The sequence below is a fragment of the Macaca nemestrina genome, chromosome 14, assembly GCF_043159975.1.
Source record: "Macaca nemestrina isolate mMacNem1 chromosome 14, mMacNem.hap1, whole genome shotgun sequence".
Lineage (NCBI taxonomy): Eukaryota > Metazoa > Chordata > Mammalia > Primates > Cercopithecidae > Macaca > Macaca nemestrina.
Genome location: NC_092138.1, coordinates 50556823 through 50572178, shown reverse-complemented (window position 1 = coordinate 50572178; position 15356 = coordinate 50556823). Strand labels below are relative to the sequence as shown.

Genomic DNA, 15356 nt, shown 5'->3' with positions numbered 1-15356 from the left:
AAGTTGGTTGCAGGGAGCTGGCATGGTTTAATTCAAGAGATATAAATAAATGTTTCCTATAAATAAGATGGTCCTTTGATTTGAAGGGCTGACTGTGGAAGGGTTGAAGAATGATGAGGCATGTAAACTTGCTGCTCCACTTCAGGTTGTCTGGCCATGGTACAAGTATGTAGAGGACCAATCCCCACTTCACCCTTCCCTCTCCACTAAATAAATAAGCAAAATTTTGTTCTAGCAATGATGGACTTCAATGTATTTTCCCTTGAGCAAAATTCCTCCTACCTATTATGAAATTCAAAGCTACCACAAAGTCTGCTCTGATTCCCTTCTCACAGTCCTTCAACAACACCAGAAGCTCATCCCTTGGAGAGTTTCAACCAGAAACAAACCTACTAGTCCCTGATATCAGTTGGAAGCAGATAGACTCCACTGTTCTGAATGCAGTTTTGGACCCCTTCTCCTCAAACTCCACCCCATCCTTTCTGATGCTTGCTGTTCAGTGACACACCCAGACAAACGGATTTTGTTTCAGTACATCAGTAAGTATCACACTGGTAGGGGTTTAACTGAAAAGTTACAATTCCTTCAATGAGAACTGTCAGTCATTTCTAATCTGTAGACCAATCAGAAGTAACGGCCCAATATTAACACCCAGGAGTCCCAAGAAATTAACACAGAATTACTTCCCTGTGTATGAACTCTAGGCTTTTTGCACACAACCAGGAAAACACAAAAGGGATCAAATGCCAGTTGAAAGCTTTTTATCCTACAGATATATATGTAAGGTTTACAAAGAAGAAATAAACACATTGCCACAGGATGGGGTACATGCAACTTGACCTTGTATTTTGGTTGTGTTTCTCTTCACCTAATTGCTCCATGCTGGCACGCTCATCCCAATTTTTCTCCAGGCATAATCGATGCTATGGCTACCAGGGAACAGTAGTACACTACTTCTTATCTATCAAGCTATTTATTAAAAGTACTGTACATTCTGGTTTCTTTTTGCTGGTGTGAAGAACACAGGAAGCCGACTGACTTCAGCGGGTAGCAATTCATAGAATTCAGTAACAACAGAACAAAGTACAAAGTGTCCAAAGACTCTTTGTGCAAGTTCTTTTATAGAATATATTTTCTCTTTTTCTCACAGCAGTAACTTACAGATCATTAAATTTCACACATTTCCTATTCATTTTCCATGTTAAAATATGGCTTATGACCCTGAGTAGAACTATCACAGGATTCTGCCCTATAACTCAACTTTTACTATTTGATAATATATGACTTTTCAAAGACCAGCAAGTCATGGCCCATGAACCTAGTCACATAAGTGATTTCAAATGGATCAAATGTGTACACTTTTACACATGGAAAAAAACTGAAGCTCTGAAAATGTCACAAAGAATAAAATAATTGAAGATTGCAACTGTTCCCATTATGCAAGACCTTTAACTAGACTTAACAACCAAAATGTAAAAAGAAAATAAAATACCTCAGTGTTGTAAGATGCAAGTAAAAGCAAAGCAAAATAAATAAGCATGACTCTATTCCCACTTCCAAATAAGAGAAAAACAAGCAAGCAACAAGAATGTGAAAGAGGCACTGAGTTTTGCAAAACTCAATTTGTTAAGACCATCATTGGGGATAGATTTTAAGGAAGGAACCTATGGTTCTCTAAAATCAAATTTATGAGCTTTTGCTCTTTGGCATATTCTATTTTATAAATCAGTCAAAAAGAAATTGATACACCTTACACATAGTATTTAGAGTTATTCCATTGAAGGTGAGATACTAAACTATTTACACTTTTATTTTAGACCAACTCAACCTATTTAAAAATTACTCATCTTTGTGGTTGATGTTCAATTCAGATACCTAAGCATTTAATCTTACCAAAAACCCTTAAACCTCATGGATAGAAAAGTAGGAGGAAAACACATTTTCTCAGGTCTTAAAACCACAAACAAATAGCCTTGATTTCCAAAACAATATAATCTTTCATCAGGTATTCCCTCTACAAATATTTATCAGATACTATGAAGCATCCTATAAGGCTTCTACACACCAGGTGGCCAGAGGCTGCCAGAGACTTCAGGCAGCCTGAGCTAAGACAACTAACTGGCTGCCAGAATGCTGAGAGGGGATAATATCTCAGCACACCTACCACATATACCACATTTCAATGTCCCCCAAAAGACAAACTGAGAAGTTCTGCTTTACATTTTTTGCCTATTCAGCACATTCAGCACATTCCCACTTCTATGACCAGTACACTATCTATTCTTCCTTTGGGGGACCATCTCACCCCATTCCACATGAACCTGATGGCAGAAACAATTTTAGGACCTGATACTTCACCTACTTCTATTCTACCCAGGATGGCCAAGTAAAGTGCCCCATTATCCCATCATGATGGTTGGTCCAATGTAAACACATGACCTAAGCAAGGCCAATCTGAGCATTCTTTACTTCTCTCTTCCTTTTGAATTTTGAATATAAGCTTATAAGGCTTTGGGCTTCCAGCAAATTCACAGAGGAAAGAAACCGTAGCTTGAAAATACTGTCCAGACCATGAATGTCCTAAACACTAGAGGTAACAAAAACTAGAAGAAAGGATTTTGAATGTTTCCAACATGTACACACAAAAATGATAAACATTTAAGGTGATGGATATACTATTATTAATTACCCTGATTTGATCACTGCAGATTTTATACATATATCAAAATATCACTCTGTATTCCATAAGTATGTACAATTGTTAATTGTGAACTAAAAATAAAGGGGAAAAAACGTTTTAGGGCAGTTTAAGATGGGTTTCTGTTACTTATAGAATTTGATCATGCTTGATCAAATTTCCTGTGTGTGTGTATAGATAGATGCAATATATGTTTTATATCAGTGGTGTAGACAGAACAAGGTAACCCACTGTATAACTTCAAAGGAATCCTTCTTTAGATAATCTCCAGGCATTATCTGCATTAACTATTCTAGCAATTATCCTACCAAGTGTCAACACTGAAAGAAAACATTGGTTAGAATTAGGATCACTATAGAAAATACAAGGAGAGATAAAGCAGAAAGCAAGTTAAACTGATTCACATTATGCATACACCATAAAACAAAAGTATTTTGAGTACATTACAAATCCACTTGCAGAATCAGAACAGATGAGGTCAGAGTGAAAACTTTTTGTGAGATATCAGCAGTTGTTTACACAACAAAAAGGAATGAGTACAACAATTTGAGGATAAAAAGGAATTCCAAATACATTAACTTCATTATCTGTATTTTTTTGTTTTTTTGTTTGTTTGTTTGTTTTTCCTTTGAGACAGAGTCCCAGGCTGAAGTGCACTGGCATGATCTCGGCTCACTGCAACCTCCACCTCCTGAGTTCAAGCAATTCACCTGCCTAAGCCTCCTGAGTAGCTGGGATTACAGGTACACTTCACTGCACCCGACTAACTTTTGTATTTTAGTAGAAACAAGGTTTTGCCATGTTGGCCAGGCTGGTCTCAAACTCTTGACCTCAAGTGATCCGCCCACCTCAGCCTTCCAAAGTGCTGGGCTTACAGGCATAAGCCACTGCACTCACTTAACTTCATATCTCAAATAAACACATTTACCCCTTTTCTACCATCAAAGTTTTTCCTCTAGGAACACATCACTTTTCCATTGGGAGACAGAAGGTTTCTTCATCATTCTTGAAAAGAAACCCAAGCACAGATACTAATAAACAGAGGATAACAAAAATGTCAAAACTACTTGGTTAGAAAACCTTTCCTTTATAGGAAATGCATTCTAGAGATTCTATCAATTGGAGAAAAAGAAAGTCACAGGTTATTATGCTAAATATGTGGTTAGTGTAAAAGGCTGGGGAAAGAAGTCTTATTAACGCCTGACTGCTTTCTCATTATATCCTAAGTTCTGTGCAGATAGGAAGAAAAATTGTTTACCCTCATATCCTAGCATGCAGATCTGTACCATATACATAGCAAAGAGTCCATATTTTTTAGCTTATTAAATGACTCAATAAAGATAGTATCAAACTGCAAGAAGTTAAAAAGATATTAATGTCTATTGTATAGGCTCCCTTATCCTGAATTGATTAATCTGTGTCCACTTTAAATGATCAACATTAGAACTAATGGATATGTATCTTGGAATAGGTTCCAAGAGTTGGCAAAAGCATTACAAAAGAGCAAATCCACCAAAAAATTGGAAGAACCAGAATAGCACCATGTGCGAATTTCCTTACAAAGTATGCTTTCATTTAAAACATGTTTGCATCATTAAGTATACATCAACTCAGAGTAAGGAAAAAGAAGAAAAAAATGGAAGGATAAAGATAGCAAAAAAAAAAAAAAAGAATCATCAACCCATAATTTAAAACTCTGCTGCAAATAATCCACAAAGCAGGAATCATCTACAATTCCAATGATTAAGCTTTCTTCTCATTATTGTTCCATCATTCTCTTGCTTTACCTGGGAGGAATCTGCTTGGGCTAATTCTGTAGTGACCTTCAGTATTTGGTGAAGATTCTGTCCTTTGTCTTCAACAAGGAGGTGAGCCAGCAGAAGAAAAGCAGGCACAGGGATCACAGTAGTAATAGGAAGCAATGACTCTACTGAAGCCAACCAGTCATTTGCAGCAGACGAGTCTCTCATTACTTCAAGAATCGTCCAGGCTGTAAATATTGAACCATACATACTGGTTACAGGGCACGCAAGCTTGTAGGAGAGCTGAAAAATAAAGACAAGAGAGGCATAAATAAGTGAGATAAATATATTTGTCAGAAATATATTTTTGGCATTCGTATATTTCATTGTAAGATATCACTCCTTCCAAAATATGAATACAAATTGAATTACTGCCAAAATCTTCTCTGCACATAATTGAGGTAATAGGATTACACAAAGAGAAAAGAGTTGTTAGATGGAACTCTAGAAGAGTTTTATCACAACTTTCCCTCATATTTACCATTCATTCCCCATTAAGGCAGAAAATACGAATCAATATACAAGATCCAGAGGCAACTGTGTTTGGAAAAAGCTATTATCACTAAAAAAGTATTCACCAATGAGAAGAAAGATTTAAAAAAAAAAAAAAATACTGTATTTGCCCAGCTCCAGGCCCTACGCAGAAGCAGTTTGGGGCAGATGGCAGACTTGGACTGAGGACAATTCATTTCTGTAACAGACAGTACGTTGATAGGAACAAAGTTGGTTCAGCTGGAGCCTGGGAATTCATTAATAATTGTAACTTGTGCAATAGGAAATGGCCTGACAGCTCTAAGCTGAAACAATACCCAGAGATGATATTATCCTAAATTAATCTGAGAAATGGCTCCTCGCAGAAATAAAGTAGTGCAGACAGGGCCAGAGGGTAGCCAAGGTGAGCTCTGTAAATAAACAACTCAGGAGAAGTCACAGACGTTAAAGAATCATTAGACACTGCTTGCTAATAAAGTAATTCAAATCATGTAGAGTGCTTTGTGACAGATTAGAAATCTCTAGATTATAACTGTCTGGTCAATAGAGGCTGACTTATATGAATCAGGATAACAATTGAAAGGATGGAAAGTAAAAGTTAAGCTTTATAAAATTTTTAAATAACAGCTTTATTGAGATATAATTTGCATACTATAAAAGACACCCTTTAAAAGTTTATGACTTATTAGATTTTAGCAATTCATTTCTAGAACTGTGTAACCATCATCACTATCTAATTTTAGAACATTTTCATCAACCCACACAAAAATCCCATACCCATTGATAGTCACTCCTTATTCCCCCAACCCCACCTCCAGCCCTTGGCAACCACTACTCTACTCTGGTTCTATACTGGCCATTTCAAATAGGAAACACATAATATGTGGCCCTTTGTGACCAGCTTCTTTCACTTAGCATGTTTTCAAGGTTCATCCATGTTGTTACTTGTATCAATAATTCATTTCTTTTTATTGCCAAATAATATTCCATTGTATGGATACACCATATTTTGTTTATCCATTATCAATTGATGGATATTTGGGTTGTTTCCACATTTTGGCTCTAACGAATAATGATGCTATGAACACTCCTGTAAAAGTTTTTGTGAGGTTATAAGTATTCAATTTTCTTGAGCATATATCTAAGAGTAGATATGAAATGCCTTTGACAATTAAATGTCACAGTAAAAACAAATGAGGAAGCTCTCACTGTATTGATATAAAAAGATTCCCCCAAGTGAAAATATAAGATACAGATACTACGACTGGAGTGCTATCGATTTTTTTTTCAAAGAGAGTGAGGAGAAAAAGAAAATATACTTGTAGTTGTTTGCATATGCAAAGAAAAGTATGTGGACAAATACAGAAGAAATTAGTAACCACTAAATCATCTTCTGTTTTGGAGAGTGAGAACTGGACAGCTGGAATCAAAGGCAAGAAGGCAGCATTCATTATATGCAATTTTCTACTGTCTGAACCATTTGAATATACTACTATTTCAAGAAAATTACAAATTTTAAAAATTAAATAATATCTAAATTTATATAGGTCCAGCTCTCTAAGAATATTTTTTTTTCCCAAGAAGAAGGAATTCATTAACAACCATGGCCAAGTTTTTTAGACTAATGACAAACACCATAAAATTTAAAGGGCCAGGACTTCAGCACAGCCATACCAGCTATCAGCCATTACGCAATTTTTCTAAGCCTTACTTTACTCATTTGTAAAATTTAAGAAACGACTACTTTCCTGCTTAGGTTGTAATATCTATAAAACACCTAGCACAGTGCCTGAAGTTGCAAAATAAAGGGAAATAGTATTGCTGTCATCTTCAGAAGAGAAAAATAAAACTCATGCAAATAAATATAATTTGGAAATTACCATGAACCACAAGTTGAGTAAAAGCAACAATATAACAGGGACATGTAAGAGGAAACAATGAAACAGAAAGCAATCCTAGGTTACTTGAACTGTTATGTCCAGGTTTAGGCTCTTAAGTTAGTTTGTTTGTTTGCCTAAGGTTAGAGCAGCAGGAGAAATTGTCCCATTGAGTGACAGCTGCCACTGGCACAGTCCCAGGGCAAGGATGCAATCAAGAGTTTTCTCTCAGCACCAGCTACCAAATCCTGGCCCCATAGCCTGAGGGAGGACCAGTGAAAGTGCTAGTAAGCTTTGCTTTTAGAGGAGAAAGTAGGTGTTTAAAAATAAAAGGTTTATGTTACATGAATTATATACCAATAAAAAATAAATCACAGAAAAATACATTTAAATAAATACTGGGTGGTTGTAAGACATCTTTTATAGGTATAAAATAACTGAGAACCTTTATTTTAAAAAACATTTAATAAAAATGTGCAGGTACATTAAGTAGTAACAATAAGACATCTGATAGTACTTCGTTGTCAAAATAGGTCTGAAAAAGAAATTGTGAACAATATTGATTTTCATTAACTGTAAAGAATGGCATTAATCTATAATAGTGACTAAAACAGGCTTAACAAAAGTAGAGAGTGGGTATAGGAACTCAAACTTATAGACCCTTAAAAGTAAGATAGATTTTTGCTAGAGGATATCACTCACTCACCAGTCAAGCACTATGAAGACTCTAGCACTATGAAGACCACGATGAAGACTCTAGACATGAGTTGAGAGATTTGGGAGTGGTTTATTATAACCAAGAGATAACACACCATCCTCAGTCCCGCGTCTTTCAGAAGATGATGATAGAAGCACATCTAAGACTTACTAATTCCTAAGTTTCAACCAGAAGTCTAAAAAAAGTTTATTTCAATATACTACTAATTCACAGTTTGTTTCCCTGTAAATCTAAAATACAACTGTTATTTACTCCCAAGTTCAGCACAAAGCTGATAAAATATTGTGCCAAAAAAAAAAAAACAAAGAAAGAAAACAAAAGTGCTGGTAACAAGATATAGGCTCTAGAATCAAACAAAATCTGAAATCCAACTCTACCCTTCACTACCTGCGTAATCCAGACAAATTAACTTCTCTAATCTCAGTTTCCTAGCTTGTAAAATAAGTATTTTAAGAATACCATCAGTGAAATGCAAAACAAAACCACAATGAAATATCACTTTACACCTACTAGGATGGCTAAATCAAAACGATAGACAGTAACAACAGTTGGCGAGGACGGGGAGAAATTGGAGCCCTCATACACTGCTGGTGGGAATGTAGAATAGTGCAGCCCCTTTGGAAAACAATCTGTCCATTCCCCCCAACAGTGAAACATAGAGTAATCACCTTATCTAGCAATTCTACTCCTCAGTATCTACTCGAGAGAAATGAAAACATTTGTCCACACAAAAACTGATACATGAATGGTTATAGCAGCACTAGAGCCAAAAAATGGAAAAGAGCCAAAAATTCATCAACAAAAGAACAGGAAAGTAAATATAAGGTATCCATACAATGGAACATTAGTCAGCTCTAAGAGAAAATGAGGCACTGCTACATGGCACATGCTACAACATGGACAAACCTTGAAGACATTATACTAAGTGAAAAAAGCCACTCACAAAGGACCACATATTGTATGATTATATTTGAAGGAAATGTCCAGAATAGGCAAATCCATACAGAGACAGTGAGCAGATTAGAGACTGCCTAGCCTGAAGGATGAGGAAAAAATGGGGGAATTAGGGAGTGATGACTACTAGTGCAGGGGTTTCTTAGGGTAATAAAAATAAAAATGTTCTAAAGTTGATTGTGGTAATGAATATATAATGCTGTGAATATACTAAAAGTCATTGAATTGTACACTTTAAATGAGTGAAGGGCATATGTGAATTACATTTCAATAAAGCTATTAAAAAAGAATTGGGTTCCCACTGCATGACAGTAAGTTATTTACCTTCTTTATGCCTCAGGTAACTCTTGGGTAGAATGAGATCAATAATTTTACCTACTTCAAAGAGTGTGAGACAAAATCAAATTAGTTAGTACAAGCCAAAGTGCTTAAAACGAAGCCTGCACATATGAAGTGCTCAATAAACAACCCCATGAAGGTGGCGTTTTGTTACCCACTTTACCAGGGCCCAGATACCACAGAGATTGTCACTAGTCCAAGGCCACCCAGCTGGAAATAGATTTTAAAAAAAAGAAAAGATACTAATTTCATAGTTATTGTAAGAAATATGAGTTGGCCCACATAATAACTCCTAGCATACCGCACATGTTCAATAAATGTTAACTTTAGCTATAAGTAGGACAAGGACAATTCCTTGCAAATTTTATGATTTTTAAGAAACAAATATTCTACTTCCTTTATACTACTTCAAAGCAATTTCAAATAAAATCTACTTGGCAAAGCTTTATTACCAAAGACCCAAAAGTACCATATTTAATTTTTAAAAACATACATAAGAATGAATAAACACATGGTAGACCCCAGCTCAGTCACGCTGCCTCTAAGTTGTTCTGCTGACTAAAACAGTTCCATAGAGATTAATTTTGCCTCCTGTACAACTGCAAGAATTTAACTTTTAAGTCTTCTTTTCCACTTCATCTCACCCATCCACCCTTACTCCCCTCCAAAAAAAAACTTTTCCAATTCTGTCTTACTTCCTGAGCCAGTTACTCAATGTGTTAACTCTCAGCTCCACACCCACCCTTCTTTGTCTATATGATCCTACAGTTGTGCCTTTTCAGCATTTCTCCTTTGCCCTCTGGTCTAATATTAGACCTTGTCAATAGAGAGCACAGGAGAGACAATGCAAGGAAAGGAAGAAGGGGCTTCTCTTCAGGTTCCTGTGTGCTTCTTTGATTTCTCCTACCACGGCTGCTAGGGACATGCAGGATATCCCAGAGGTGGCTTCCAGTGGACCAGCTCGGCCAATTCCAGCCTGCTCACACCACGACAAGTGGTTTCCTGTGGACCAGTTCTAGCCTATGGCACCCCAGCAGACTATATCACCCAGTAGGCCTTCTCCACATTCTCTCCTACCAGGTCTCTCAGTGTTGTCTGGGGAGACCTTTTTAGTTCCTTCCTTGGGAACTCTGCCTTGGTCTTAGCTTAGAGGTAGTAGCTGCTCCCTACATGTACCACTGTAATATTCCTTAGATGCTTTTTTTATAAGTTTTTATAACTAAACACCTCTTACTAATAATTATTTGCATTAAGTTTTCCTTGTTCAGATTGCCAGTGTGTTTTCTCTTTCCTGACTGGAATCTGACTCATACACTGATGCAGTCTCTCTTTTATTCCCCATGTTCTCTTGTGGGAGTGGAGGGGAACAAGGAGGAAGCAGAATGTTTCAAGCCCCTTAGAATTTACAATTAGTGTTCAAATTTTTTTTATTTTTTTTTTATTTTTATTTATTTATTTAATTTTGCCTGGGAAGAATGTAATAGCTAGTTTTAAATATCACATTTAATAGCCAAGATCACACCACTGCACTCCAGCCTAGGCAGCAGAGTGAGACTCCGTCTCAAAAAAAAAAAAAAAATCGAATAGTCAAATAATCTTGACTTGGGGAGGAGGCTGAGAATATTTGGCTGAGTCTTGAAGAATGAATAGTTCAGGCAGATGACATAAAACAGCATTCTGTACAAAAGCAAAGATTCAGGAAGAGACTTGAAGAGTTTGGGGCATGTTAAATTCATAAGTGTGATTGGAATGTAAAGTTCCAGATAGGAGCAGGAAAAAAAAGCCAACAGTAAAATGTGGCTTAATTTTTTTAAAACAGTGATCATATATCTACTGAAAGCCTCCTTAAAGCAGCACAGTATCATAAGGGCTATAAGATATTTATAGCCCTAATAGTAATTCTGCCCCTCCCCTTTACCAGCTGCTAAAGAGAAAGTCCAGATATTAGTGTTGATGAATAAGATTCACACACATCTGAGCAAATAGTAAACGAAGTACTTATGTATTAGAGTTGGGGTGATCCTCAGTAAATAACACGTGTGATTTAAAGGAATAGAACTCTTGCCCTGCCCCCACTCCCATTCAAGATCCAATCATTGTTCTATATGGGCAAACCAAGAGGTAAAGTAAAAAAGCTACTAGAATTTTTTTTTGTCAGATTTTGTACTCCTATTAGGGCTGATGCAAGAACTTCTCTCTCTTAATTCAAATCAAATACCTGTTTCAAGTTTTAAAGTTTTAGCCAAACAATTAGGATTTAGGAAGCTGTAGTATACATTCAATTTGCCTATAATTATTAGTCAGTTTCTGCTACATGCTCAAACAAGAAATAATAATGACTGGATTTGTGCTGCTGGAGCATTTAACATAAGAGGTATCTCTGCTTTTGCAGATGAAGCCACAACCATCACTCTAGTTTGTATTTACATAGTGCGTCTCTTCATGGAGATTTAAGATGCTTTGCCAGCTTCATCTTATTCAATCCTCATTTCATCCCCATGAGAGGAGCTGGAAAATAATGCTTCATTTTGATAAAGGCAAAACTCAAATATCATAACAAAAAAAGTCTGGCAAATCTAGGCCTAGAACCCAACCAATATCCAAACCATGACAATACTTGTACATTACTGTAACAGGAAAAGTGAGACTGAAAAAGCAGAAGGAGGAAGGCAGGATTGGAAAAGGGATGTGGCAGGCCTGTTGTCTTCCAGTTGGAGGCAGCAGAATAGGGGCATACACAGGGGACATCGAGAGTCATTATGCCAGGGAATATGGCAAGAGGTACCATATTAAATAAGGAAGTTTTAGTTCTTACTGATATCAGAAGTTTCAGGCATTTGAGGACTATTTCCCACCTTGGATTATCCCAGATCTAGCAATATGCTATACTTAACTAACAGTATAATTTTAAAAAATGATTCCATGTTAAAATATATTAGAGAAGCATCAGGTTAAATAGAATTAGTTCCTTTTCTGAAGAACCCTTCAGGATCTTTAACTAGTATTGTGCACTGGATTTTCAAAGAAGAAAAGATACAGCATTTCCAAACTTATTTCACGACAGGACTACTATCCCTTCTTATAGTCCAGAAGAATATGTTAAGATCTCCAACAGCATTACCTGACTGAAGATAAAGTCTGATAACAAACAGATGCTTCATCAGGAGGCAAGATTATCTGTATACCTAAATTCCACATCGACACTTTATTTAAGAGAAACAAGGATAGATTCATTACCTTTTGGTGGTCATCTCTGTAACATTCCTGCTGTATCATTTCCAAAAGGTTTAGAGCCAACTGCTGCCTAGAGGGACCTTCTTCATCCATAGATATACAGTCTTCCAAGGCAGTAGAAGATAGTATCTGCAGAATTGGCATCACTAACAGCAGAGAGGACTTTGGGATTTTCTGATCCTCAGTGACAGAGAGGAGCTTCAAAGCTATTCATCAAAATAATAACGCACATTTTTAAAAATTAATACCACAGTCAAACAAAATGCAATTTTGCTTAAGAGTGATAAGCAAGAAAGTTTTCTTCCCTTTTACAACTGGGTCAGACACATAACTAGGATGATAAATTTTATCCTAAGATGAAATAAAAGGAGTATAAAGAAACAATTATATAGAATAAGCTGTTAATGTATGTAACTGAAAAATTGATGATACTCTTTTAGGTCAATATAAATTTTTTTAAAAACACAATTCAACATTTGTCCTTAATATCCTCTGAGATGCTAGTATTGCCCTCAGCAAACAGAGCTAAGAGACCAAGAATTCCTGGATCAGTGGATAACAAGGCCAACATACATGCTTCCTTTACAAATGCAGCTAAGAATCCTATTAGCAGATGCTTAAGTAAACAGCAAAGTGAAGCAGGACTGCCCTTCAGCTGTAATTGCTAAGAAGGAGATTGTGAAAGTCCCAAAGTCCAGAACCAAAATAACAACAACAAACAAACAAAAAAAATTAGTGAATGGTTCTTTAATATGGAAACAACTTACACATCAGATACATACAGTTATGCAATAACTGAGTTACATGTAGAGTCTCTATTAACTGAATGAGTTAAGGCATAAATATACTTTTTTCACAATATTTTTCCAAAGTGATGTAATTAACCCTGATTTACTAAAAGATGTTATTCATGGGCTTCAAAGTTACATTATCAAAATATTCTACTGATTTCCCCACTACAGCAAAAATAATTCTTTAAGCCTTGAATCATGTCAATGAGTTGTCAGCATTTTATTTTACATCATCTGGAGGTCAAACCTTAACATGATATTAAGTACAAACACCTGTTACTCTAACACTACTAATTTACTTTTCTAGCCCAAATATTGGTCTTAATCTATAATTGTTTCTGATATCGTCTCTACTAAAAATCCATTATCTTTAATATAACAGGAAATGAAAATAATACCAATATTTTAATAGCCTCTATTAAAAATCTAAATATTCCAGGCATTTTTATAAATTGCTATTCGTAATCAAGGCTACAGTTAACAATTACAGTGTAATATTACATTAATGTAAAAATAAACATACACATAAATCTTTTAAATTTGGAATAATCAATATTCTCTTGGTGATCCTATTTCTTTGAATACTCTTTCCCCACAGCTCTTCCTTACTTTCCGACAAGACATATTGGCTTAGCAGTGCTCAGTACAGTTTATTCACTCTAAGGTAACTTTTAGTCAGAGACGTTGGTTTACGAGACAAAGAAAAAGTCTGCTAACCAGCAAATAATGAAAGTATTGAGTGTTTGATATTGTATTATCTTTCTCTTACACATGAACCACAATATAAGAACATAGCTTCAGAATTTGAAATGTAGTTTTCGGAGGCTTTAGAATTTTTTTGTCAAAAAACAAAATCCATTCATATGAAATGTCTAGAAAAGGCAAATCTATAGAGACAAAACGCAGATTAGTGTTTCTCTGGGGCTGAGGGTGAAAATGAGGATTAACTACAAATGGTCACAAGAAATTTTGGGCAGATGATGGAAATATTCTAAAACTAAATAGTGGTGCTTGGTTGCACAAATCTATAAATTTACTAGAAAACACTTTATTCTGAATTTTATGGTACATAAATTACACCTCAATAAAGCTGTTTTAAAAAATAAAACTACAGCTGTCAGAAGTACCAGCACTGGTAAATTATACCTATGGGAAGATCCCACGTGCACTGCTATAAGAAAAAGGCAAAAACGGGATCAGACTGTGGAGGGAAGGCATAAGTAAACATAAAGCCAGTGGCCAAATGCAGGGTAGGAATCAAAGCCTAGGAGGCAAGGATCCCCTCCATGTGCTAAAGCCATTTCCAAGACACGCTGTAGGTGAAAGAGCAATTCACTCCCAAAATCATGAATTAAAATGCCCAGAAGAATGAGCTATACAATAAGTATTTATCTCACACACTTTTTCTTTTCTTTTCTTTTTTTTTTTTTTTTGAGACAGAGTTTCGCTCTTGTTGCCCAAGCTGGAGTGCAATGGCATGATCTTGGCACACTACAACCTCTGCCTCCCAGGTTCAGGTGATTCTCTTGCCTCAGCCTCCCAAATCACTGGGATTACAGGCGTGCACCACCACGCCCAGCTAATTTTTTTTGTATTTTTAGTAGAAACAGGGTTTCACCATATCAGCCAGGCTTGGTCTCGAACTCCTGACCTCAGGTGATCCACCCACCTCAGCCTCCCAAAGTGCTGGGATTACAGGCATGAGCCACCACACCTGGCCTCTCATGTACTTTTTAAAAATAAGAATGGCAATATATTAACATATACTGGCACTACACAGCATAATTTAGAGCTCTCATTGTTATGTGAATTATTTTGGATCAGACCAAGTAAAGTGAGGCAACACCAATGTAAAAGCCACATTTTAAAAGTATGACTTGTTTACCAATCTGCCAGATAGGGCAACTAGCTTCTTTACCACATTCTTCTTAACTAGAACATTTTTGCCTCTCTTGGCCCCCTCCTTCACTTTTCTTTAAATCAATACTGGACTGTCAAAAGAATATTATCTTTCATTTGTTCTAGCTAGATCAAAGCAATAACCATAAGTTAAATTCTGTTCAATGTAGCACATTTTGAATAGTAAAGGTATGGAGTGTTTTAAAATAACTACAACTACGAAACACTTTTCTTTCAAGGATGTTATACTAAAGCTTTCCATTTTGCTGTACAATGCTCAGTAAGGTGATATGCCATTCACTATATTCCTGAATGTTACTACTATATAAGGTTAGATTATAACCTTCTAACATGCAGCCGAGATACTTGGTAAATTATGTTATTTCAAAGCTTGCACAAGGTAACACCTAATTAGACAAGAAAAAAATTCTATTTTATAATTTTTAAAATTACAGATGGAAACTCAAAATACACAGGATAGCATGATACATAGTTCAAGTGAATCCTGTCAATACTCATGTTATATCTACATTTTACTCTAGTGACTGTATT

General features: G+C 36.0%; 1 protein-coding gene and 1 non-coding gene across 6 annotated transcripts in view; both read right to left on the bottom strand.

The window, feature by feature from the left end:
- LOC105465882 (focadhesin) overlaps positions 1-15356 on the bottom strand; it is a 316678-nt gene that overhangs the window by 203387 nt on the left and 97935 nt on the right. For all 5 annotated transcript variants that reach the window (XM_071077854.1, XM_011714536.3, XM_071077856.1 and 2 more), the window contains exons 10-11: positions 12118-12320; positions 4486-4743 (exon numbers count right to left, since the gene is read on the bottom strand). In XM_071077854.1, coding sequence (XP_070933955.1) covers positions 4486-4743; positions 12118-12320 — 461 coding nt within the window. The remainder of the gene's footprint in view (positions 1-4485; positions 4744-12117; positions 12321-15356) is intronic.
- LOC112423880 (small nucleolar RNA SNORA30/SNORA37 family) lies at positions 7029-7157 on the bottom strand. The gene has a single exon (XR_003014456.2). It is a non-coding gene; the product is annotated as a small nucleolar RNA SNORA30/SNORA37 family (small nucleolar RNA).